The sequence below is a fragment of the Dipodomys merriami genome, unplaced genomic scaffold (assembly GCF_024711535.1).
Source record: "Dipodomys merriami isolate MVZ:Mamm:240054 unplaced genomic scaffold, mDipMer1.0.p SCAF_7, whole genome shotgun sequence".
Taxonomy (NCBI): domain Eukaryota; kingdom Metazoa; phylum Chordata; class Mammalia; order Rodentia; family Heteromyidae; genus Dipodomys; species Dipodomys merriami.
The window spans coordinates 65,683,772-65,708,725 of NW_027206290.1; the positions used below are offsets into that span (position 1 = coordinate 65,683,772).

Sequence of the window (24,954 nt, forward strand, 5' to 3'; positions counted from 1 at the left end):
CCTGGGTTCAATTCCTCAGCACTACATAAGCAAAAAAGAAAAAAGCCGGAAGTGGCGCTGTGGCTCAAGTGGTAGAGCACTAGCCTTGAGCTGAAGAGCTGAGGGACAACACCCAGGCCCAGAGTTCAGGCGCCACAACCGGATCCCCCCAAAAAATTTAGAAGATAAAAAAGAATATATATCAAATCATTCCTAATATTTCTTCTTCTAGTAGTTACTTCCTCACTTCTAACTAATGTATTTTATACATTATTCTCTGTTATAACTTACCTTTTCCACTGTTTGTTTTTTTTAGTCAGTAATGGGACCTGAACTCTGGGCCTGGGTGCTGTCCCTCAGCTCTTCAGCTTAAGGCTAGTGCTCTACCACTTGAGCCACAGCGCCACATCTGGCTTTTTCTACTTACGTGGTACTGAGGAATCAAAGCCAGGGCCTCATGCATACAAGGCGAGCACTTTACCCCTGAGCCACCTTCCCAGCCCCTTTCCACTGTTTCTTATAAACACTAGTATGCCTTTTTTTTCTTAGGATGACCTGGGGAGAAAAAATCTATATCTAGCTACATTTTTCCTTGCCATTCCCCCATTAATCTGATTTCCCCACTTGTACCAGCTCACTTCTCTCCTCACCCTCTAACACTTTCTAAAATTCTATTACAGTTTAACACCTTAAACATAAATCTTGACTTCCTGGCCCAACAATTGCAGACAGTATTTTCTAATTTCTTATCTGAGGAAGGGATTTAGAGAATCTATACCTTTCTCACCTAATTTACCTCCCAACCCCTGTACTATCTAGGTTCTATAATTGTGACTATGTCCTCATTAGAAATTTTAATATTAATCAAGTTATTAACTTGTCCCTAAATGTGAGCACTCTAAACATGTCACTCGTAAGAAATACCTAACATGGCTAGGCACTGGTGGCTCATACCCATAATCCTAGCTATTCAGAATGCTGAGATCTAAGGATTGTAGTTTGAAGCTTGACTAAACTTCCAATTAATCAAATTATTAATTTGTTCCTAAATGTGAGGACTTTAAACATGTCACTCTTAAGAAATACCTAACAGGGATGGACACTGGTGGCTCATACCTATAATCCTAGCTATTCAGGAGGTTGAGATCTAAGGATTGCAGTTCAAAGCTAGATCAAGCAGGAAAGTCTCCAAGCATGAAACTCTCCAATTAACCACCAAAAGAGCCAGAAATGGATCTGTATCCCAAGTGGTAGAGTGCTAGCTCTGAACAACAAAAAAAAAAAAATGTATTTAGTAGCCATGTATTATCCTACTTAGTAGCCATGTATTATTCTTTTACACACTGCCAAATTCTATTTACTAATACTTTAATTAGAATGGTTTTTTATTGTAAAAATAGTGTACAGAGGTGTTACAGTAACATGAGTAAGATAATGAGTACATTTCCTATCGAGCATTGTTACCTCCTCTGTTTTTCCCCTACCATCCCTTCCCTCTCACCTCCCTAATAGAATGATTTATAAATCACCAAAAAAGAAATCAGATTCTCACTCCTTTCTTGCTCCTTCTCAGCTTTGGTATGAGAGTTAAACACTCATCTGTTAATCCACTTAGTCCCATTTATTTTTCCAGATGTGAAATTTACAATTTTTAAAGCTCTTTTCTAAATTACTGCACTACCCAAATTTGCTTCTTTGTATATTTTAGCACTCACAACTGGCTAAGAAAGCATGAACATTTCCTCTAGAGTTTTAAATGTTGCCATATAGTTATACTGGAGTTTAGGCCCTGACAGGCCACATTAGGCATCACCTGGTAATGTACTCAAATTCTCAGGCCCACTCCAGACCTACTGAATCAGCCATTTGTACTGTAACTACCCTGAGGGGATTCTGATGGGCTGAAGGTAAAAAGTACTAACTTGAAAGGTAAGGCAGGGGTTCTAACCCTACATGTGAGAAACACCCACACAATTAAAGGGGAAATTATCCCATTTGCATCACTCACCAGATCATTCCTTCAAACAGGTTGTGGATAACAAGATGTGACTGGGTTACAACAATCAGTAATGTTACATGGGTCCAGCCAAACTACAAAAGAAGAAAAATAAACTCTCTCTAAAGTAACTTCAAAGATCAAACGAATAAACAGAAGATCAAAGAGAATAAATAGCTGGGCTCTGATGGCTCACACCTGCAATCCTAGCTACTCAGGAGACTGAGATCTGAGGATCACGGTCCAAAGCCAGTCCAGGCAGGAAAGTCTGTGAGATTCATCCCCAATTAACCACCAGAAAACTGGAAGTGGTGCTGTGGCTTAGTGGTAGAACGATAGCCTTGAGCAAAAGGAGCTCAGGGACAGTGCCCAGGCCCAGAGTTCAAGCCCAAATAGAATACTGCTAAGAAATAGGAAACAGTATTTTTGTACATGACTTAATGAAAATGAAAAGGTACAAATCAGGCTTCCAAAAGGAATGCTTTGTAACATTACTCCCATCACCAATAAAAGCAGAACAATATAGTCCACTAGAGAGTGAGTTCTTTAATGCTCTGAAGCCTGTATATTTTCAATTTTCCTAGTGTTTACTGAGTTCTTGAGATACTCAGAGAAATGTTCTCAAGTTGAGAAAGAGAATGACCAGAAAGGAAATGATGAATCAGACAAGAGTATCTATCGACAATGATTGACATTGTAGCTTATGCATTACCTTTCAGAGGTTTTGTGGAGAGATTGGACTTGGCATGAGTTAAGTAACAGTGGCTGGGTCTATGTGGATACAGAGCCACCAACCTAAATTAAATGGGCACTCTTCCTTCCTGATCTAGATGCTACAGAACACAGCATAGGCCAAGAGTTCATTTTCTGTTTTTGTCAGTCCTGGGGCTTGAACTGAGGGCCTGGGTGCTGTCCCTGAGCTTTTGTGCTCAAGGCCAGTGCTCTACCACTTTGAGCCACAGCCCCACTTTTGGTTTTCTGGTGGTTAATAGGAGATGAGTCTCACAGACTTTCCTTCCTGGGTTGGCTTTGAACCAAGATCCTCAGATCTTAGCCTCCTGAGTAGTTAGGATTATAGGCGTGAGCCACCAGTGCTCAGCTAGGCCAAGGGTTTGTTGCCACAAACTATTCAGTTTCTACAGATCTTCAAGTAAATTAAGTATCTGGACAGGACCATGCACTGGTATCTCACACCTGTAATCCTTAGCTACTCAGGAGTCTGAAATTTAAAGATCGTGGTTCAAAGCCAGCCCAGGTAGGACAAGTCCAGGAGACTCTTATCTCCAATTAACCACCTAAAAATAATAATAATAATAAAAGCCAGGAACAGAGCTGTAGCTCAAGTGGCAGAGTGCTAACCTTGAGCCAAAGAAGCTCAGAGACAGTGCCCATACCTAGAATTCAAACCACTAGTGCACATGTGTGGGCACATGCATACATAGTACACACACACACACACACACACACACACACACACACACACACACACACACACACACACACACACACACACCACTTACCATGTAGAACTGCAGTCGATAATGTTTCTTGACCAGACTCAGTACAAACATGCAGAATCCTAGATGGAGAAGCAGAAAGGGTAAAACAATTCACACTCTGCCCTTCCTTTCTGTCATTTCTTTAAACTGTGTTAAGTAATCTGACTAATGCCTTTGCAACTGTTAACTGTACATAATTTCAAAGCCCAGAGAAGAACTAGTCATCTAGATAAGCAGTCAGAAGGAGAAACTACTGCAACAGCACAGCTGTTTCTGCTCCAGACTACAAAGGGGCTAGTACAGACTCAGAAAGATCACTAAGTTCCTAGCCCTCCGAGGTTGAAGTCTTTTCAAACTCAAATCTGCTACCATTTCCACCCCAGTGCAGTCCCTCTCAAGGATGTTGCTAAGATGACTCCAATAAAGAGGGCCCAGGTCTAGATGATTCTTTTCTAGTCACACTCAATCTTTACCAACAACAGTCAGGACAAGGCCATGCTCAAGCCTAGGTGGCTCAGACAGCCAATCCCATAAGTTCATACTATACTCTCCTAGTCTACTGTTTCTCTTAATAAAGAGCTGCTCACTAAGAAAGAGCTATAATGTGAGGTGCTGATGGCTGAAGCCTATAATTCTAGCTACTCAATAGGCTGAGATCTGAGGATAGCAGTACAAAGCCAGCCCTGCAAGAAAACCTGTGAGACTCATACCTCCACTTAACTATTGGAAAACCATAAGTGGCACTGTGTCTCAAAGTGGTAGAACCCTAGCCCTAAGGAAAAAGAGCTCAGGGTCAGTGCTTACACCTCAAATTCAAGTCCCACAACTGACAAGGGGGCGGGGAGGGAAGGGAAATGAGGGGAGAGGAGGGGAGGGGGAAGGGGAGAGGGAAGGGGAAGGGGAAGGGGAAGGAAAAGGGGAGGGGAAAGGAGAAGGGGAGAGGGAAGGGGAGAGGGAAGGGGAAGGGGAGGGAAGAGAAGGGAGAAAGCTGTCAAGCTCACTCTCTGACTTGGTCAGAGTTAACATCAGAAAACTAACCAAGGAATTTCTCAACTTCTGAAAAGTCAGATTAAAAACAATAACAATGAGCTGGTAAAACACTTATTGCATACCTGTGAGATAGAGAGTAAAGGAAATGAACCGGTGGTATTTGCTGAGAATCCGCAAAGGCTCCTCTCTCTGGACCAGAGTGAAAAAGTAATCCGTCACTGTCTCACCATAGAAGAAATAGTTTACACACAGGAGAAAGTACCTGGAAATGAAGACAAGGCAGTGTGTGGGAGCACATGCATGCTCCTCTATAAGGCCCTCAGAAATTCTGAGGAGGAAAGAGAAACAGCCCACCTTGCCTCAAGCCCCCGTAACAGCTTGCAGATGGACTAGCAAACTAGTTTTCTGCTTCCACTCTGACATCATTGCTCTAAAAGATTGTCTTGAGTTGGCACCTGTCATTCACTCACCCTTTAACAAATATGGGACTCAGTTGTTGCCCCTATTGTGGTATTTCCCAACCTAACCTCAGAACTCTCCAAAATGTGCTTTGTCCTGTCTCCCTGGACTCATTTCCACTCTTCCCAAAGGAACTTTCAACTCCTACTTAAAAAAAAAAAACAAAAAACCATGCAGCTGGACATGATGACTCAAGCCTGTAATCCTAACTATTTGGGAAGTGGAGTAGATTACCATTCAAGGCCAGCCATGGTGAGAAAAGATCACAAGATTTTATCTTAACCAACAGTTAGAAGTAGATATGTGCCTCTCCTCCCTGCTCTGGTAGAAGCACGATGGCTGGATGCTGTGCTGTGTCATCCCAGTGAAATGGAGGAAGACTAGGAAGATGACAATCCAGGCAGGGTCAGGCATAAAGTAAGACCCTATCTGGAAAATAACTGTAAAAGGAGCTGGAAGAAGTGGTACAAGAGGTAGAGCACTTACCTAGCAAGCATGAGGCCCTCTCCAAACAAAAAAAAAAAAGTTCACTCTGGCTTTGCCACTAACTGCTCTGCTTTGCCTCTTCCTTATCTGGAACATCCTCTTCACATCCTCTTTTGCTTGTTCAAATAGCATTTTCTCCAAAACAAAACTTTGCCTCTCACATGCTATCTATAGCAAGTAGTACTTGTTCATTTTACTAGGTGATTACCTGGACTCCATCTCATGGTATCACCCTCCCAGAAGCCTGGCTTGTCTGTACTCTTTCACTAGTACAAAGTCTGCATATAATGCTTCCTCTCCTCCACTACAGTTCAGTGACAGGAGAATCTGGGCATCATACTCCACAGGGGGACCAGGCAGGGTCATCCCCTCCCTCAGTAAGGATCCTGGGGAGAAGAGAGAGCTTCTTCCTCCTGCTCTTTTTTTTTCCTTTTTTTTTTTTTAAATTGTGAAGTTGAAAAAAAAAAAAAAAACAGTGAGTTTACTTTTTGTCAATGGCAAAAGACTTGCAGTGGAAAGTGAGTACAACTAAGTGTCAGGCCTCCTGAGTACATTATTAATAATTCAAATCACAGTTCTAGAACAGCCATGAAAGAAACCTAGGGCCACTTTAGGTGCATCTGGAGGCTAGGAGGCAGCCTATGCCATTAAGTGATAGGGAAGCATTGTGGGAAGGGTATGACTAGCCTAAGTATGAGCATGTCTGCTCCCTTGCTCATGATCAAGGCACTGGGGCACCCAACACTACCGTCCAGCTCACTACATCATAAATCAATCCCTGTGTGTCAGAACGGTGGGACAAAAAGATCGGCATTTGCCGGGCACCAGTGGCTCAAGCCTGTAATCCTAGCTACTCAGGAGGCTGAGATCTGAGGATCGCAGTTCAAAGCCAGCCCGGGCAGGAAAGTCCATGAGACTCTTATCTCCACTAGAAAACCGGAAGTGGCGCTGTGGCTCAAGCGGTAGAGCGCTCGCCTTGAGCTGAAGAGCTGAAGGACAGCGTCCAAGCCCAGAGTTCAAGCCCCACGACCGACCAAAAAAAAAAAAAAAAGATCTGCCTTTGTCTCAAATCTTCTCAGCATTGTACAATGCTCTGCTCAGATGTCACATGAGAACAGGGTGGCCAACAAAGCAAAGTTTCAGGTCAGGAAGGGGTCTTGGGCACTGTCTGCACCACAGTTTTTTATTTCGCTTCTGTTGAGTCCTGGAGGGGCCCAGATCCCATGCTTTCAGTCCCATCCTGCCCACACTGGATGCCAAGGAATGAGAGCTCCATCCAATATCACAGACCCATGAAGCCTCAACCTGTCTGTTTTATCGATGAGCAAGCCAAGTTCCAGAAAACATCAGCACCAGAACCTGACAACCCAAGACAACTCTAGTAGGATGATGGGCTACTATAGCATGAAAAATACACTCCTCTAGAAGACATTGGTGATGGAGGAGGATAAACCCTAGCCCTTCCCCAGGATTCTAATCAATCCTACTATCAAGGCAAATCTGACCACAGACATAGCCCATCTGTTTTCTTCTGAGGCCTAGTGAAGATTCCCCAGTAGTTGCTACAGACACCACATAGTCTGGCCTATGAAAACTCAGGCTCAAAGGTGCTGAGCAAGTCTATCACTATCACCCAACCTCCATCCACCATTACTGTAAATAGTTGCCACATGACACATCAAGTCAAGAAAGATGATGCCCTGTGGGGCCAGACAGCTTACCAACTGAGGGTCCTGAACCAGGGCAGGTCATAGGAGTGGTAGACATTATAGCCGATAGTGATAATCTCATGGAAACACTTAATCTGAACACACATCACCTGTAAGGCAGAAGAATTAGAGCACTCTTGTGGAAAGAGAAACTAGTAGATCACAGGTCTTCAAGAAAAACTGCTTAAGAAAAACAAATTCAGTCTTGCAATGATTCTTATCTCCTCTTCTTTCCTTTTTAATATCATCCTACACAGCAAATGTACCCCTTTATGTCACAAGGAACAGATAATCTCTCTCATGATAAAATGCACAGTCCTGATGTGTTGATTAACTTTATTCTAGAACCATCCAGCACTCAACTAATCCCTTTTGACTTTTGGCTATAAATATGTGAAAGGCCTCAACTGCTTTGCTCAGCATTCAGCTGTTGTCATGTAGTCCTGTCCCTCACACTGGGAAGAATAAAAACAGCTGTGGACTGTGGCTTCTCAATGAGGGCTCACTAAGCCCATGAGAGAGGCCCCAGGAAAACAAGAAACAAAACCAGAAGTCACACGAAGACACAGACAGGACCATAGTTTAATCAAATATCTGTAATTATAGATTCAATCTGAAAAAGAGGCATCTTTAACCATAAGCAAATAAATGCCAGTGATACTCCAGTTGGCTACCAACAGGTAAGAGGTCACAGATGGTCTGAGAGAGATGTGTCCTGAAGAGCCTGGAGTCCCACTGATTCCCCAAACCAACCTGACAACTGGCACTGATGACAACCCATCCAGCAGAAAACGCTTAAAAGGCATGCAAGTGGCACTTACAATCATCATTAACACCATTGGTCCCAGGTAAATGATTATGAAGAAAAATGCAATCATGGCCAAAGTCAGGATGCCTCTCACCCACCAGTTCTTCCATCTAGGTGAGAGAGTAGCATAAAGAGAAAAACAGTAGTTAGGGACCCCGAAAGAAATGAAGAACAAACCCAAAGGAAATAGCTCTCTTGGAGGCTGGAGGGCTCTCAACTCTCAGTCCTTTCCAGAGCCTCTCCTTTACCATGACAGAGGCACTATATCACATGCTGGCTGGAGTGGGACCAGTAGCACCAATGCCTCTCTATAACCAAACTCAGCATGTAGCCCATCGCTCAAAGAAAAATATACCCAGCTTATGTGTCAGGAAAAAGTACCAGGGGAAAACAAAAGCAGGGAAAGTAGTGTTCCTGGTCATCTCTAACTGAAGAAAAAAAGTTTAGATAATATTTTTCCTGCAGGAGAATTCATTATCACACTGACAATAGTCTTACAACAGCTATCACAAAATAGGGAGAAGGCACGGAAATAAGGATTTACTGAACTCATCCAACCCTCGATACAACTGCTTAAATTTTTCAGTTTATTTTAAACAAGTTTTCCTTCAAATGGCATTTTTTCTAATTGACACATACATAGGACTTTACCTATTTTACTGAGGAAATGAAAACATCAGCCACACAGCTCACAAATGCTGTAGCTGAGAATTGAGGGGTGTGGCTCCAGACTCAAAATCCATACCCACTGTGTATACAGCCTCACAAAGGGTCGACTAGGAGGCATACACAGAAACACTTTCAAATAATGCTTTGGGGTCTTCTAACTTGTGTTTCTCATTCATTACACAGCTAGTGTTAGAAGGAACAGCTTCTCAAGAGCTAATTCACCTAAGTGATATGTTTCCAAGTTCTTCCTGGATAACTAAAAGAACAGTTCACCGTGGATGTATATGCAAATGGTAAAATCCAGCCTTGAACCAGAAACCCTACCCCAAGTCATCCCTGGCTCTTGGACCCTAAGCCAGGTTATTTACCTTGAAGACAAGTTGGAAAGGGCCCTGTTGAGGACCTCTGGGGTATCATCTATGGAGGTTGGTGGAGGAGCTGGCTCTGTTCGGCCCTCACTGTCTGATGCAGTCTCTCCATCAATCTTTGCTTCTGATTCTGACTCCTACATGGCAGAAACAGAGAAGAGGATAAAATTAAAAATGTCAAATAATGGGCTGGAAAGGTGGCTCAGTGGTAATGACTTGCATGCATGAGGTCCTGGGTTCGATTCCTCAGCACCACATAAGTAGAAAAAGCCAGAAGTGGTGCTGTGGCTCAAGTGGTAGAGTGCTAGCCTTGAGCTGAAGAGCTGAGGGACAGCGCCCAGGCCCAGAGTTCAGGCCCCACAACCAACAATCAATCAATCAATTAATCAAATAAGCTGAGAAGTGTGTACCTGTCACCTATCTGTGTGAAACACTCCAAACCTGGCCTGGCACAGTCAGGTGATGAAACAGAGGATTCAGCACTCTAATTGAGCTACAAATTAACAGGATTTTTTTTTGGGGGGGTGGGGTCATGGGGCTTGAACTCAGGGTCTAGAGCTCTTTTACTCAAGGCTATCGCTCTACCACTTTGAGCCACAGCTCTACTTCCAGTTTTTGAGTGGTTAATTGGAGCTAAGAGTTCCCAGGGGACTTTTTCTGCTGGGGCTGACTTCGAACTGCAATGCCCAGATCTCAGCCTCCTGAGTAGCTAGGATTACAGGCATGAGTGACCCATGCCTAGCTTCACAGGATTTTTTGTAGTGTATTCTAGTCTTTTAAATTCTTTGTGTTACTAGTACTTTATAAACAAATATATTCTCCAAGCTTAGGTGCACCTAACCAACAGACCTCTCTTTCAGCACTACCCACAATGGAGACTTTTTCATAAATGTCTCCCTGATTGACCATACACTCCCTAAAAATGGAACCATGGTATCTTGTTCTCATTTCCCCATGCCTAGTCCACAGCAAAATGTTTACTAATGGGGGGCGGGGGGGGGGGGGAGAAAAGGAGTGGTAGGGCAAAAGGAATTAATTCTATGCATGCTAAAAAGCAACTCAGCCCTCAAGGAAGGCCTTTTTCTAAATGTATAACTTCGATAAGACACTAACATAGAAGGCCTTAGTACAACAGTTAGTTTGGTAAAGCCTGTGGAAAGAGCCTCACTAGGAAGGAAAAAGCCACAGCTGAGCCAGATGGCTCTGACAAGGTGTCCTCACCTTCTGAAAGGGCCTGTTAAGGGCCCTCCTCAACAACCATAGGAATTACCTTGGGGGTGAGGGGAACAGGACCAGGGAACCTAGGGCCTTGCACATGTTAGGCTAGTATGCGGCACTAAGCTCCACCCCCATTCCTTGAAGAGGGATAACCAAACTTCACTCAGGGCTGTGTCCTACTCCACCACCCTAGAAGTTCTGAAACACAGCCACACCCCCAGAATTGCCTCTCTCTATATGAAATAAAGACCAGACATTCAGAACAGCTTTTCATTCTTGAAATATTTACCCTCATACCCCACTGACAAAAACAAATAATACAGGGTAATGTTTCCCAATATCTAGTCTGATGGCTAAACCTTAGGACCCTGTAAAGCACCCACGGATGTGCTTTAAAGAGCATCTTTGAAGTCCTTAGCACAGCCTGAGCACAGCAGGGGAAAGGGCATATTCGCTCACAACAGAAAAGGCCCAGCACAAGGTTATTTTTAACTTATCCATCCTGTTGTCAAGGAGACAAGTCCTCAGGCAGGGAAGGGCAAGAACACAGCCTGACGTTTGGGGGTGGGAGGAAACAGCTCCAGCTTCATGCTAAGATTTTCTCTGAATTTTCCAAGGACCTTTTATGAACTGTGAGCCCACCTCCACGTCCCCCAACTTGATTCCACATAAACACATACACATCTTGAATGAAGCACTCCTTTTTTAATACATGTCAGAGTGACTGAGACAAGACTAAGAAATAAAGAGCCCTGAGGAAAGTCTGAAAGATTCATTCCTTAGGTTTTTACCTGTCCTTAAGTGAGTCACCTGCCCTCATCCACTCCTGAATAAGCCAGAGGCACCTGCTGAGCCAAAGATCCACACTTAAACACACCCCCTCCTTCCCACAGATGAGACAGACCAAACAGGCTTAAAGAGTGAATCCCTGTGAAGAGAAAGGAGGGAAGAAAGGCAAGTCAGCCAGTTCTCCCGCTCCTGATCTCCACCCCAACAGATGGTGCAGGCCAGGGGAACAGAAAACTCCAGAGAACCTGGAGACCTGTAGGTTTTGGCTCCTCCCCAGTCCATGGGCAAAGGCTAGGTAAAGGAAGCGGAGCATTGGCAACAGCTTCTACAGTGGGCCTAAAGTGAGATCAAAGCCCAAAGTCCAGGAGTCCCATGTTAGGTCCAGCCACTCTCCCCCACAGGCCAAACACTGACATGTCTTCCCATGGCAGTACATCTCCAGCCATCCTTAAGGGTACAGACAGTGGCCTTGGATTAAAATCAGAGAGTTGGGTGCAAGAAGAGGGAAATGTATGAATCTTTAAAAGTCTCACATCACATTAGTTTAGTCTCTGATGCTGAGGCCTGGTGTAGTTTATAGCTTTTAGCTGTTCTTGTCAGGATGATTACAAGGCATTGTCTGCCTGGAGGGGGAGTTTAACCTTCTGTCATAAGATGTTTATTAGTGAAGCCCAAGGTGACTATAAATTGACTACAGGAGAGAATGACTCAAATCAAAGGACACAGATGCAAATTGTGAGGGCTAGGTATCTAACTTTTATCTTGCTTTTAGTTAATTTACAGGTCCTCCCCAAAAAACAGCTTAAAGAAGGAGGCTGTGAGCTGGAACCCAAGTTCCTGCCTGTAAGAAAAATGGTCCATTCTGGACCCCAAATCAGAGAAACTGAACATATCCATCAGTTTGCTGTTTCAGTGGATGGCAGGACAAGCAGAGGACTAAGCCAGCTTCCTGCAGGCAGCAAGCAGCCAGTCCAAGAAGTAGGACCCAGAGACAGCTCTGATGCTCATCATATTTAGAGTACAAGCTCTTTTCTCCAGTCTTCCTAGTGGGGCAGGTATTATGGAGGTTGGGTTGGAGGCAGTCAGATGCAATAAGGGTAGAAATCTGTATCTGTCCCGTCCCACTTCTCAGTAACCTAAGCACACAAGAACATTAAATACCTACCCCAGGCAACCTGGGCACCCTATCCTAATTACTTTAGCTCAACATTTGCCTTGCTGGCTTTCCTTTTCACAGTCAGTCTCAGCTCAAAAAACACTGAGAGCTAATGTGTGAAGTGGTGTCTGACACATGAAGGCTATACTGCTCTGTGGAGTGGTGGGAGGAAATACCAGCACTTCCTTCTACTTATCCTCATTTTCCTTCCCTTCTCTGCTTTGTAATACACACATCAGTGCACATATATACCTTTATAGGTATCTGTAAAGTGGGCACATGGTAAAACAAAATATAGTTGTCTGCCATGGTGATTTCTCACTGTACTGAGCGTGCCTGGAACATAGCAAGCAAAGATTTGCTGAACAATGAGGTAATGAGCTAATTTATTCTTTAGGGCCTATCACAGACCCAAGTACCCAGACTGCATTGAGAGTTTCACAGCACCCCTTTCAACTCCTAGCTTGCAGCCCTGATCCTGCTTCTCTTGCTTCTTTAGGCTCAGCCTTGGCAGTGGAAGGGGATGGCTGGCTGGTAGGAGGCCCAGCTCTGGAGCCAGCACCGAGTAGCTAGAAAAGGTCACCTTGCCTAGACTGTCTCAGCTCTGCTCCCAGGACCCTTCCTTCTTCCTTCCTTTCCAATTCACAAAACCCAGCAAATACTGAGCAAGGCAGGCCTTCTCAGATCCCAACTGAAGCAAGCCCCATCCTCCCATAGTTCCTGAGCCATTCCCAAGGGGATAGTGATGCTGGTGTAAACAGGAAACAGCGCTTGCTCTAAAAGGAAGGGGGAAAAAAAAGCTCCTGCTGAGGCGCCCTTCCTTTTGGTTCCCAGAAATGCTATCCTTTAAGGAAAGGCAGAGAGGCAATTAAGAGTGATAGCACATGGAAAAAGGTACCAAAAGCCATCAGAACTTTTTGAGAAGCTCATATTCAAAAAGCTTCTAGCTCTGGGCTGGGAAGGTGGCTCAGTGGTAGAGTGCTTGCCTTGCATGCATGAGGCCCTGGGTTCAATTCCTCAGCACCGCATAAGCAAAAAGAAAAAAGCCAGAAGTGGCGCTGTGGCTCAAGTGGTAGAGCGCTAGCCTTGAGCTGAAGAGCTGAGGGACAGCGCCCAGGCCCAGAGTTCAGGCCCCACGATCGGACCAAAAAAAAAAAAAAAAAAAAGCTTCTAGCTCACTTCCCCTGACTCATCACTGAAGAAATGAGGGGGAGGAAGGGACTGGAGACAATGATGACACAGGGTGGGACAGAGGACAATATGTGGAGTGTTTTGGGCTCTGGAAAGGCCTCTGGAAAAGGACCTTGCTCAGCCTACTGTAGCCTGTATGTACCATAGTTCCACTATTACTCTCTGGGTGGAAATCATGCCATATTTCTTTCCACTCATTCTTGGGTCTAATGATGTCCTAAATGTCTGCCCTGACTTACAAAAGCAGCAGCCACCCACAAAACAGTATATTGGAAATGAACTTTACAACTTTGGGGGGGGGGGAGTGAGGGAGGTGGGGAGGGAAGGGATAGTGGGAGAACAACAAAGGAAGGGGCAACAACGCTCAACAAGAAATGTACTTATTACCTTACTCATGTAACTGTAACCCCCCTATACAGCATCTTCACAATAAAATAAAAAGCAGCAGCCATTTGAAGCTCTCTTTGTGACACCACAAATGACCATGGACAGACCTTTTTTTTTTTTTTTTTTAAGTATGGCTGTGGTCAGAGTTGGACTGAAGTCCTTAGCATTGTGATATGTGGCCTCTAAGTAGGTAGAACTTAACTTGCCCCACTTTTCACTTTTTTGCCACATGCCAACTCCATTTTGTATCCACACAACTGTAGATATTAATATTCCCTTCATGTGTGCCTAGTAGGAGCTCAAACCTGGGGAAAGGAAATAAGCGGTACTCTCCATCAGAATCTTATCCTTGTTCCCTCCATCTTGTTCACTGACTGGTTATGCTCCCAAACCAGCTCACCCTTCACACATTTCACTGACGGACTCTAACTTAAAACTATTTTTGCACTGCTTTATATGCAAATTACAAACCTTTTCTTGGAACAAAGACATCAGTCTAAGGATAACCTTTATGCTAAATACCAAGCCTGCCAACTTAAGCCTAGTGGCCAGCTCTCCAGGCAATCAACTATAACTCTCCAGCTTAAGATAGATCCCTGGGAGAGAAATTGCCAGAGAAGAGAGAGTCCTTAGGAATCACTAAGAACTCTTGTATCTCTAAAATGAATAGGCCAATTAAATTTCCATCTGAGGTTTTGTTGAACTCAAGGCCTGGGTGCTTTTTTGCCCAAGGCTAGCACTCTACCACTTGAGTCACAGTGCCACTTCCGGTTTTCTGGTGGTTTACTGGAGATAAGAGTCTAACGAACTTTCCTGCCTGGGCTGGCTTTGAACCTCTTTTCTTTTCTTTTCTTTTTTTTGCCCAGTCCTGGGGCTTGAACTCAGGGCTTGGGCACTGTCCCTGAACTTCTTTTGTTCAAGACTAGCGCTCTACCACTTGAGCCACAGCACCACTTCCGGCTTTTTTCTTTTTGCTTATGTGATGCTGAGGAATCGAACCCAGGGCCTCAGGCATGCAAGGCAAGCGCTCTACCACTGAGGCATCTTCCCAGCCCCACTGGCTTTTTCTGTGTATGTGGCACTGAGGAATCAAACCCAGGGCTTCATGCATACTAGGCAAGCACTCTACAACTGAGCCACATTCCCAGCCTCTGGCTTTGAACCTCGATCCTCAGATCTCAGCCTCCTGAGTAGCTAGGATTACAGGCGTGAGCCACCAGCACCCAGCTCAAAATTACAAATGTTTGAGATGAAAATTATAGTTACCTCGATTTGATCATTACATACTACATATAAGTAGTATAAATTTATACAATCATATCAATTAAAAGGGGGGAGGGTGGGGCTGGGAAGGTGGCTCAGTGGTAGAGTGCTTGCCTTGCATGCCTGACCCTGGGTTCAATTCCTTAGCACCACATAAGCAAAAGGAAAAAAGCCGGAAGTGGCGCTGTGGCTCAAGTGGTAGAGCACTAGCCTTGAGCTGAAGAGTTGAGGGACACTGCTCAGGCCCAAAGTTCAAGCCCCATGACTGACCAAAAAGAGGGGGAGGGGGCGGAGGGAATCTATCTGAAATCCATCTTTTAAGAATGTGAGGCTTTCTGATTCAAATACTTGCCATTTTACTGGTACAAAAGCCCAGCACAAAAGTCGATCTTATATCCTAAGCCAAGAATTTAGAAAGAATCTGTCCATCTTCCAACACTCTATTTGGACATTAACACATCTGACATTAAACATCTGTTTACTAAAAGAACAAGCATAAACTATTATCAAAAACAGCCTCCAGAAATACCCATCACAACCACACAGTTCTATGCTCCTCCTGTCATCCAGAATAACAGGAAAGACAACAAAAGTTAGAAGTCCTGCTGGGATCCAATAGGTCCTCCTACCATCAGAACCCTAGTCAGGAATTAGGAAAAATGAATTTTCAGCTTTATTAGAAAAGGAAGCTTTTCATCAGCTTCCTCTTCATTAGAACTAGATTTTCCCTAATTAGGTAGTATGTCAACTACTGCCAAAAGACCTAGTAAGATGTAAAAAAGAAAGCTACCTGCAGTCTCAAAACTAGGTTCATGCATGCCACCTAGACCTCCGCCAGGAAGGGGACCCAGGAGTAGCTGCTGGGTTCTTTATGTACAAGCCCCTAATCTTAAATGGCCACCCAGTATCTGCTTCAGAGTCACCCAAAGATTAGTAGAAAAAAAAAATAGAAGCTGAGCGCCAGTGGCTCACTCCTGTAATCCTAGCTACTCAGGAGGCTGAGCTCTGAGGATCGTGGTTCAAAGCCAGCCTTGGGCAGGAAAGTCTGTGAGACTCTTATCTCCAATAAACCACTCGAAAACCGGAAGTGGTGCTGTGGCTCAAGTGGTAGAGTGCTAACCTGGGTAGACACGAAAGTGATGTCCTTAATGTCTCACCTACCCTGTCCCTATAGAAAGGAAAGTACATTTGACTGTGTTGGAATAGTACATTGTCACTCGTGTGGTATTTCTGGTTCAGGAACAACAGTCATAGAAACAAATACCAATCAAATAGTTTCTAATATTTCTCCCTTAGGAACATGGAATTAACAGTGTTCTCTATCCCAAACTTTTAAATTTATTGCAGAAGGAATTGTGAAAGCACCAATGTAGAATGGGCTTTCCCCTGAGAGGGAAATACTGGTGGGTTTGAACTCAGGGACTCATGCTTGCTAGGCAGGCACTCGACCACTTGAGCCACTTCTTTGGTGGACAGCTGGAGATAAGAATCTCATGGATTTGTCTGCCTAGGCTGGCTTCAGATGACAATCCTCAGATCTCAGCCTCCTGAGTAGCATTTATTCATTTTTCTTCTGTCTTCTTGTGTATTTACCTGGGATATGTATCTTCTGCATGCTTTATCAATGTATCATCTTAACTTCATCTAAGTCACTGATGATCAGGGTGAATAGGAAACAACTGGGGAACTGAGGAGTGGAGCTTGGCTCAAGTGTTAGAATGCTAGCCTTGAGCAAAAAAGTTCAGGGAGAGCATCCTGAAATCAAGCTCCAGAATAGGCACAAATATATGTGGGTATATGTACATACATGTGTGTGTGTGTGTGTGTGTGTGTGTACACACACACACAAGTATATACACATGTATCTGTATACACAGAAATATCTACTACATAATGCATATATATGGGTCTGGTACTGAGGGAAAAGTTAAGATTAAATATAAATGTTGATGTCATTGATATAAGATTACTCATTAAAACCAAGATGCTGGGCTGAGAGGATGGCTCGGTAGCAGAATGCTTGCCTTGCATGCATGAGGCCCTGGGTTCCACTCCTCAGCACCACATAAGTGGAAAAAATCAGAAGTGGCGCTGCGAGTTAAGTGTTAGAGCGCTACCCTTGAGCTCAAGAGCTGAGGGACAGTGCTCAGGCCCAGAGTTCAAGCCCCACGACCAACCGAAAAAAAAAAAAAAAAACAAGAAGCTGGAAACGTTAGACATCTTCATTGTTAAGAATTAACTTTTGTTTGTAGGGAAAACCTCAACTGACCTGCAGAGAATATAGTTTGAAAACCACTGCATGAGCACAGATGGGATGAGAATGCCTGTAATCCCAGCTATGTACTTGGAAATATCAGATAGGAGGATTCCAAGTTCAAGGCCAGCCTGGGTAACAGAGCAAAACCTTCTTCTCAAAAGAGAAAACAAAAACAAAGAAAAGCCCTATATGACGCCACCATAAATTTCTGGTAATCAGTCATTACCACTCCTGAATGCATGAGATAGGAGGATCATCGGAGTATTAAATTCCTATCATGCCCTCTCCCCACCACAACATCCATCCACCTGCTCAGAAATTTGGCTGGGTTCTCATTCTGCTATGAAAACAAAGCATTTGCACACTCTACCTACATTTCACTAGCTTAATTGTTAATAGTCTTAGAGCCTGAAAATACTTGAGTCAATGTCCTGGAGACTAGTTAAATATAAAATTATGCAGATTATATTATAACCAGAAACAACTGAAAAATTCTAGTGAAATGGTCCAGGTTCTTTTTCAATATAATAATGATAACAGTAATAATAATACCCTATAGGGTAGATAGATCTTATTACTGATAATAAGATCTTACTTTGTTTTGTTTTAGGTTTTTATTTGTTTTGGGTTTTTTTGTTGGTCATGGGGCTTGAACTCTGGGCCTGGTTTTTGTTTTTTTCTTCCCCTCAAGTCCAGCATTCTACCACTTTGAGCCACAGCACCACTTCCTTTTTATCTTTTTTGTTGTTGTTGTAGCAATGAAGTTTGAACTTAGAGCCTTGGGCTTGCTAGCCAGGTGCTCTATCCTGAACCATACTGCCAGATCAGTAATAAACTCTTTAAGAGAAGTGATACAGTTGGTTCAGTCCAAGTGTCTGGTCCTGTCCCTCATCTTGTCTGAAGTCCTGTCCTGCTATGGATCCCAAAATTCCTGTGTTGAAATCCTAACCCCAAAGTGATAGTATGAGGTAGGTTTATGGAAGATGACTAGGACCCTTGTAAGAGGGATTTGAGAGACTCTTCTTCTTACTATGAGAAGCTATCTGTGAACCAGGTCCTCTCCAGACACCTACTCTGCTGATGCCTTGATCTTAGACTTCCAGCTTCCAGAAATGAGAAATAAATCTCCATTGTTTTGTTGTTGTTGTTGTTGTTGTTGTTGTTGTGCTGGTTCTGGGGCTTGAACTCAGGGACTAGCAGTTTCCTTAACTTTTTTTTTTTTTGTCAGTCATAGGGCTTGAACTCTGGACCTAAGCACTGTACTTCAGCTCTTCAGCTCAAGGCAAGCACTCTACCACTTGAGCCACAGAACCACTTTGGGTTTTCTGGTGGTTAATTGGAGAAAAGAGTCTGGTGGACTTTCCTGCCAAGGTTGGCTTTGAACTGTGGTCCTCAGATCTGAGCCTCCTCAGTAGTTAGGATTACAGGCATGAGCCACCAGTGCCTGGCTCCTGACTTCTTTTTGCTCAAGGCTAGGGATCTACCACTTGAGCCGCAGCTCCACTTTTGGCTTTTTTTTAAGGAGTTTTAGTGGAGATAAGAATCTCACAGGCTGGGGCTGAGAAGGTGGCTCAGTGGTAGAGTACTTGCCTTGCATGCATGAGGCCCTGGGTTTGATTCCTCAGCACCACATAAGCAAAAAGAAAAAAGCCAGAAGTGGAGCTGTGGCTCAAGTGGTAGAGCGCTAGCCTTGAGCTGAAGAGCTGAGGGACAGCGCCCAGGCCCAGAGTTCAGGCCCCACGACCGGACCCAAAAAAAAAAAAAGAATCTCACAGGCTGGGAATGTGGCTTAGTGGTAGAGTACTTGCCTAACATGCATGAAGCCCTGAGTTCAGTTCCTCAGTACTACATAAACAGAAAAGGCCAGAAGTGGGGCTGTGGCTCAAGTGGTAGAGTGCTAGACTTGAGCAAAAGAAGTTCTAGGACAAGTGCCCAGACACTGAGTTCAAGCCTCAGGACTGGCAAAAACAAAAACAAAAACAAAAAGAAAATCTCACAGACTCTCCTCCTGGGCTGGCTTTGAGCTGTGATCTTCCTGAGTAGCTGGGATTACCGGCATAAGCCATCGGTGTCCTGCAAATTTCTATTGTTTCAAAGCACTCAAATTGTGATAATGTTTGAGCAGTCCCAGAAGGCTAGTACACCATCTTCACACCCACTTTATCTCTTCTGATGAAGTTCCCACAGATGCTATCTGTACCTCCAGAGAGCACTTTCTCTGTACCTTCAGAGAACATTTTCAATAACTGCAATTTCAACACTATCCCAAGTAGGAACTGCCTATTCATCTTTGTTTACCTTGAGAGCTCAGTAAGTTGTTTTGTTTTGTTTTGTTCATAAGGCCTGAACTCTGGGCCTGGGCACTGTCTCTGAGCTCTTCAGCTCAAGGCTAGCGCTCTACCACTTGAGCGGCTTCCAGTTTTCTGGTGGTTAATTGGAAATAAGAGTCTCGGGGCTAGGAAGGTGGCTCAGTGGTAGAGTGCTTGCCTTGCATGCATGAGACCCTGGGTTCGATTCCTCAGCACCACATAAGAAGAAAAAGCCAGAAGTGGAGCTGTGGCTCAAGTGGTAGAGTGCTAGCCTTGAGCTGAAGAGCTCAGGGACAGTGCCCAGGCCCAGAGTTCAGGCCCCAGGACTGGCAAAAAAAAAAAAAAAAAAAAGAGTCTCATGGATTTTCCAGCCTGGGCTGGCTTTGAACCATGATCCTCAGATCTCAGCCTCCTGAGTAGCTAGGATTACAGGTGTGAGCCACCAGCAGCCAACTTCTTTTCCTTTTTGTTTTAATAAATCAAATTCATTAACATCTTTCTGCAAGGCCTAGAACATTGGTTTGCCAGCATTTGTGTGCAAAAAGCAACTAATGTTCACTCTCCTAGATGATAAGGTTTGGGAGGAGGGAGCAGCACATGAGGCACCACAGAATCCAGGGTAGTAATGAGCTGTACTTTCCAACACTAATGTATCCCCGGGAATAATGAATAAGTAGGCAAAATGAAGCCTTTTGGAGTTTGATCTTGCCTTAGAGAATGCTCAGGTCTTTACATTTCCACTTATTTCCTTTGAATAATGGGAGATACTACAGAAACATCTCTCTGAATCTGAGCCAACTGTTAGCTTCTGAGCCCTTTCATACGTTAACTCCTACCTTCATATTGAAAAACACCAAGCCAAGTATGGTGGTGAGCACCTACAATCCCACCTACAGTGGGAAGATCATTTGAATACATGTGTTCATGACCCTACTAAGCAATATCATGAGGCCAACTCAAAAAAAAAAGAAGCATCCGTTTCATTCTTTGTAACATCTCTAGAGCCTGACACTATTATGTATTTGCCCATCTCCCTATCAGATCATGAACTCCATGTAGATGAGACTTGGTTTATTCATTGCCATATCCCCATGGCTGATAACTGCCTTAAGAATCCTTCCAAATTGCCTCTCCTCCAAAGAATTCTATCAGGAGTGAAAAATCCAGAAGGTCAAGGCTCTTCAAGCTAAGCCTGAGCTAAACATTAAAAGTCAGCAAACATTTCAAAGCCTGAAACAGTCTCTTGTCTCAGAGTAGAAATTCCTGGGAGCATGGGCTGTGGGACATCAGGCCCAGCCATTTACATCACATCTGCTCCAGGAGGTTCTGGCAGGAGTACTGATGTCCCAACCAGAAGAGCTTAAGGATGCAGAAAAGATCGGCACTTAGGCCTAAATTTGGGGCGAGCAGAAATCTCTCGGCAGGCAAAGCCTACAGGCATGGGAAGGCAAATCAGCATACTACTTTGTTTTATTACAAATGTGGGGAGTTGTATACATGTGTCACTTGTCACATCTGATTCTATCTATGATCTGCAAAGTTTCACAGAGTCCAGCAGATGAAGGCATGGAAGTTTCCAAGCCATACAACACAGCAGAATACTGTTATCTCAGTCATATTCACAAAAACAGAAAACAGAAATATTCTCGATTTTTAAGAATGGCAAGGTCAAGGTCACTAAATCCACATTACTTAATGAATACCGATCTTGTACACACATTAAGGGGGACTGTAAACAAAATAACCTAAACTCTTTCAGATGCAAAAACACTAAAACTACAAATTGAGAACATTTTAACAGGAAACAAGATGGGTAAGTCCTTATCTAATGAAAGTCCTTATAAGAGAGTGTTGTCTGTGGAACAAATTCTCCATCAGAAGTTCTCAAAATAGTCACTCCCCTGGCAGCACATTTTCTACAGACCACTAGGTGCAAATTAAAATTTCTCTATTCAGAGAATTCTGTGGAACAGAAAGGAGATAAAATGGCAATTGTTCAAGAGAAAGCTGGGTGTTTGGCTGACATCCCTGTAAGATAACAAAGCTCACATGACTCTTGTTCTCCCAAAATGACAGGAGAGAACAGATATCAACCCACCAAATTGTAGGGAGAAATCTACCCAAAGTAGCTAAATGATCAGCAATGAAGAAGGCTCATAGAGACCCCCAGCTACCCTCACACTCTACATACCATAGGACGCTTATCGACCTACAGGTGAACAACTAGAGGAGAGTCATGATCTATGCCTTCAGAGCTGAGTCCATGGAACAAAAATCAGACACTATCGGAACTCTGGCCAGTCAGCTGAGACACACCTATTTCTCAACCATATCCTTTGATTATTTTTCCACCAAATGCCTCTAACTTGGAAGGCTATCCTCTGAGCTGTATTTACAAATAACTGACTCCTTTTTCCCAGGGAGAACAGCCTCTGTAAGCTGTTAAGCAAACCATGGCATCAGCACCAGGTCTTCAGGCAGTACATCTGGGTTTTCATCCCAACCCTAAGGTACCTCACACCTTCACCAAGTAACTGCTGGAACATCTAGGAAATACACACTTCTGCTGGGAAGCCAGAAAGAGAACTACCTGCAGGATAATTTGTATCCTAGGAGATCTTGTTAAAGCGGAGCCGCTTGTGGTTCTGGCCTCAGAGCATTCCCACATAATTTCTTAAAAATTCAAGATTATCACTTCAGATAACAGTTACAACTGTTTTATTGAGAGGCTAAAAAGATTTAAAAAAAAAAAAAAAAGCTTAGGCAATGAGAGACATAGAGCTGAGGGCTTGGTGTTTCTCTCTTTTATAAAGGTGAGGATGGGCTTATGGAGGAGGCACTGAGATGAAGCCACTGCATACTTATCTTCCGTGTACCAACACTTACATAATTCTAAGGCCCGCTGCTCTTCTGGGCTCTACAGAGGAACAGTCAGTGGGCTATTCCTGTACCCAATACCCTTAGCCATCTCCAAACCTGCACACAGTGCACCCCTCCTTCTTATTCAGCCCCACTGCCTGATCTCATCTCTCTAGGTGCTTATTTTCTCCCAGCTTTTCTTCTTTATTGCCTCTCATCTGATCTCCTACCAGGGTTTGTTTGGAAATATTGTTTGGGTTGTTTGTTTGTTCTTTAGGAAAAGTATTGTTTTGGTTTCTCGTTCTGCATTGCTTTGGGTTGTTTTTTTTTTTTTTTTTTGGGGGGGGGTCCGGTCGTGGGCCTGAACTCTGGGCCTTGGCGCTGTCCCTCAGCTCTTCAGCTCAAGGCTAGTGCTCTACCACTTGAGCCACAGCGACACTTATGGCTTTTTTCTTTTTGCTTATGTGGTGCTGAGGAATCAAACCCAGAGCCTCAGGTATGCAAGGCAAGCGCTCTACCACTGAGCCACCTTCCCAGCCCTGCTTTGGGTTTTTTTGTTGTTTTGTTTTTCAGACAGGTCATCACAATGTAGTATAAGCTGGATTCAAACTAGAGATCCTCCTGCTTCAACCTCCCAAGTACTAGGATTATAGCATGTACTATTATGCCCTACTTTTATTAGATTTTTAGTAAGCATCCTCAGGCTTTTGGAAGTCTTCAGAGATTGCTAGTTGTCCCCCAATATTCATTCTTCTACTGTAATAGGTTATATGCTTATGACCACCCAGAAGGAACGCTTTCCAACTTCCCTTGAAGCTAAGCACAGGACACATGGCTGAGTTCTAGCAAACAGAATGTAAGCAGAAATAGTTTTTTGTTTTAAGCAAAATGTTTTGATTACTAGGAGTGCTAGGAATAAAACGTAGCACCTCACCCGTGGAAGGCAAATAGTCTACTAGTAAGCCATGTTCCCAGCCCTCAAACAAGTGCATTTCTACGAAGTGTCTCACAAGAGAAGAGCAGTCCTCTTCCATCCCTAATACCTGCTTACTGAAATATGGATGTGTAGAAGCCATATACTCAGAATGGGAAAACAAAGACAGAGAAACCTGCATCTTTCACATTTGAAACTGCTGGAATATCAACCTCCAGACATCTTTTACAAGAGAAAAACACACTTTGTCTTGTTTATGATCTTTAGCTTTTAATCAGCTGCATATAAAGAAGGAATGGACTTATGTTTGGCATGGAAGCCTGAGATTTTGTTGCAATATTTAATGAAACAGATTATAAACACATCGTACTAGTTTTTTTATAGAGGAATCAAGGCTTGAAAGTACAAATAAGAGCTTAGCAAAATCCATAAAACAGCAAATACATATATAAGAGTTTACTGTTCAAAACATTTAGATCCATCAACTTCCAAAATGACAGCCTCTTCCATAGAATAAATCCCAAGTTGCTGTGAGAAGCACACATAATGGGATTAAACTATGTCTTCTACTTATTCTTCTTGACATTTCCATGGCATATGACATGAATCTTCCTCATTCTCAAAACATTCTAGGCTTGGCAGCACACTACTTACTCTTCCTGACTCCTTCCCTGGTCTCCTACCTTGACCTGGACTCCTTTTCCTCCTCACTCACCCACCACCAAACACAAGCACTACCCAGCGTGCATTTTTAGCTCCTGTCTTGAGGCCACAAGCCAAAGCCTAGAATTCACATGTGCCACTCACTGATCAAGAGGAACCATTTCTACCCTTCACCACCTCACAAACCAAACCAAGAAAAAAAAAAATAGTAACAGTGTTGAAACTGCCTGCTCCTGTGTTGTAACATCAGCTTGCTCTCCCTAAACTCAAAATCTCCTGTTGAAAAAAAGGCAGATAGGACCTCAATATCCCATGGAAGTAGGTGTCAATGAGTAAGTAAGGAATGAAACTATGGTCTTTTTCTTTTTTTAATTGGTTGTAGGGCTTGAACTCTGGGCCTGGGCTCTGGCCCTGAGCTCTTCAGCTCAAGGCTAGCACTCTACCACTTGAGACACAGCACTCCTGGTTTCTGAGTGGTTTACTGGAAATGAGAGTCTCATGGACTTTCCTGTCCCGGCTGGCTTTGAACTGCGATCACAGCCACCTGAGTAGCTAGGATTACAGGTGTGAGCCAGAGGTGCATGGCTAAAACTGTGGTCTTTTTTTTTTTTAATTCTTGTCTTATTTTTATTTATTTTGTTAATTATTGAACTCAAGGTCCCAAGTTCCAAACCTAGTAACAAACACTAAAGATAAAGAGGGAGTAAGAGAGGGGAGGGGAATTTGCACTGACTGAGGGAGCTAGGAGTGTTTGCTGACCACTGAAACCACAGGACAGTGAGGATACAGCTCAGAGAGCCACCCACTGAGAAGGATGTCCAGTATCCATGACAGTTGTCCCCTAAATGTCAGGGATCCAAGAATTGTGAGTGTTCAGGTCCCAGAGGCTCTTTTAAAAACTCAGCAGAGCCGGTGTCTCATGCTTGTAATCCTAGCTACACAGGAGACTGAGGTTTGAGGATCAT

At 43.7% G+C, this 24,954-nt stretch overlaps 1 protein-coding gene across 1 annotated transcript in view; it reads right to left on the minus strand.

Moving 5' to 3' along the window:
• Window positions 1-24,954, minus strand: part of Cds2 (CDP-diacylglycerol synthase 2) — a 45,675-nt gene that overhangs the window by 8,123 nt on the left and 12,598 nt on the right. Inside the window, exons 2-7 of the mRNA XM_070006816.1 lie at window positions 8,964-9,100; window positions 7,940-8,036; window positions 7,131-7,228; window positions 4,587-4,726; window positions 3,496-3,554; window positions 1,988-2,070 (exon numbers count right to left, since the gene is read on the minus strand). Coding sequence (XP_069862917.1) covers window positions 1,988-2,070; window positions 3,496-3,554; window positions 4,587-4,726; window positions 7,131-7,228; window positions 7,940-8,036; window positions 8,964-9,100 — 614 coding nt within the window. The remainder of the gene's footprint in view (window positions 1-1,987; window positions 2,071-3,495; window positions 3,555-4,586; window positions 4,727-7,130; window positions 7,229-7,939; window positions 8,037-8,963; window positions 9,101-24,954) is intronic.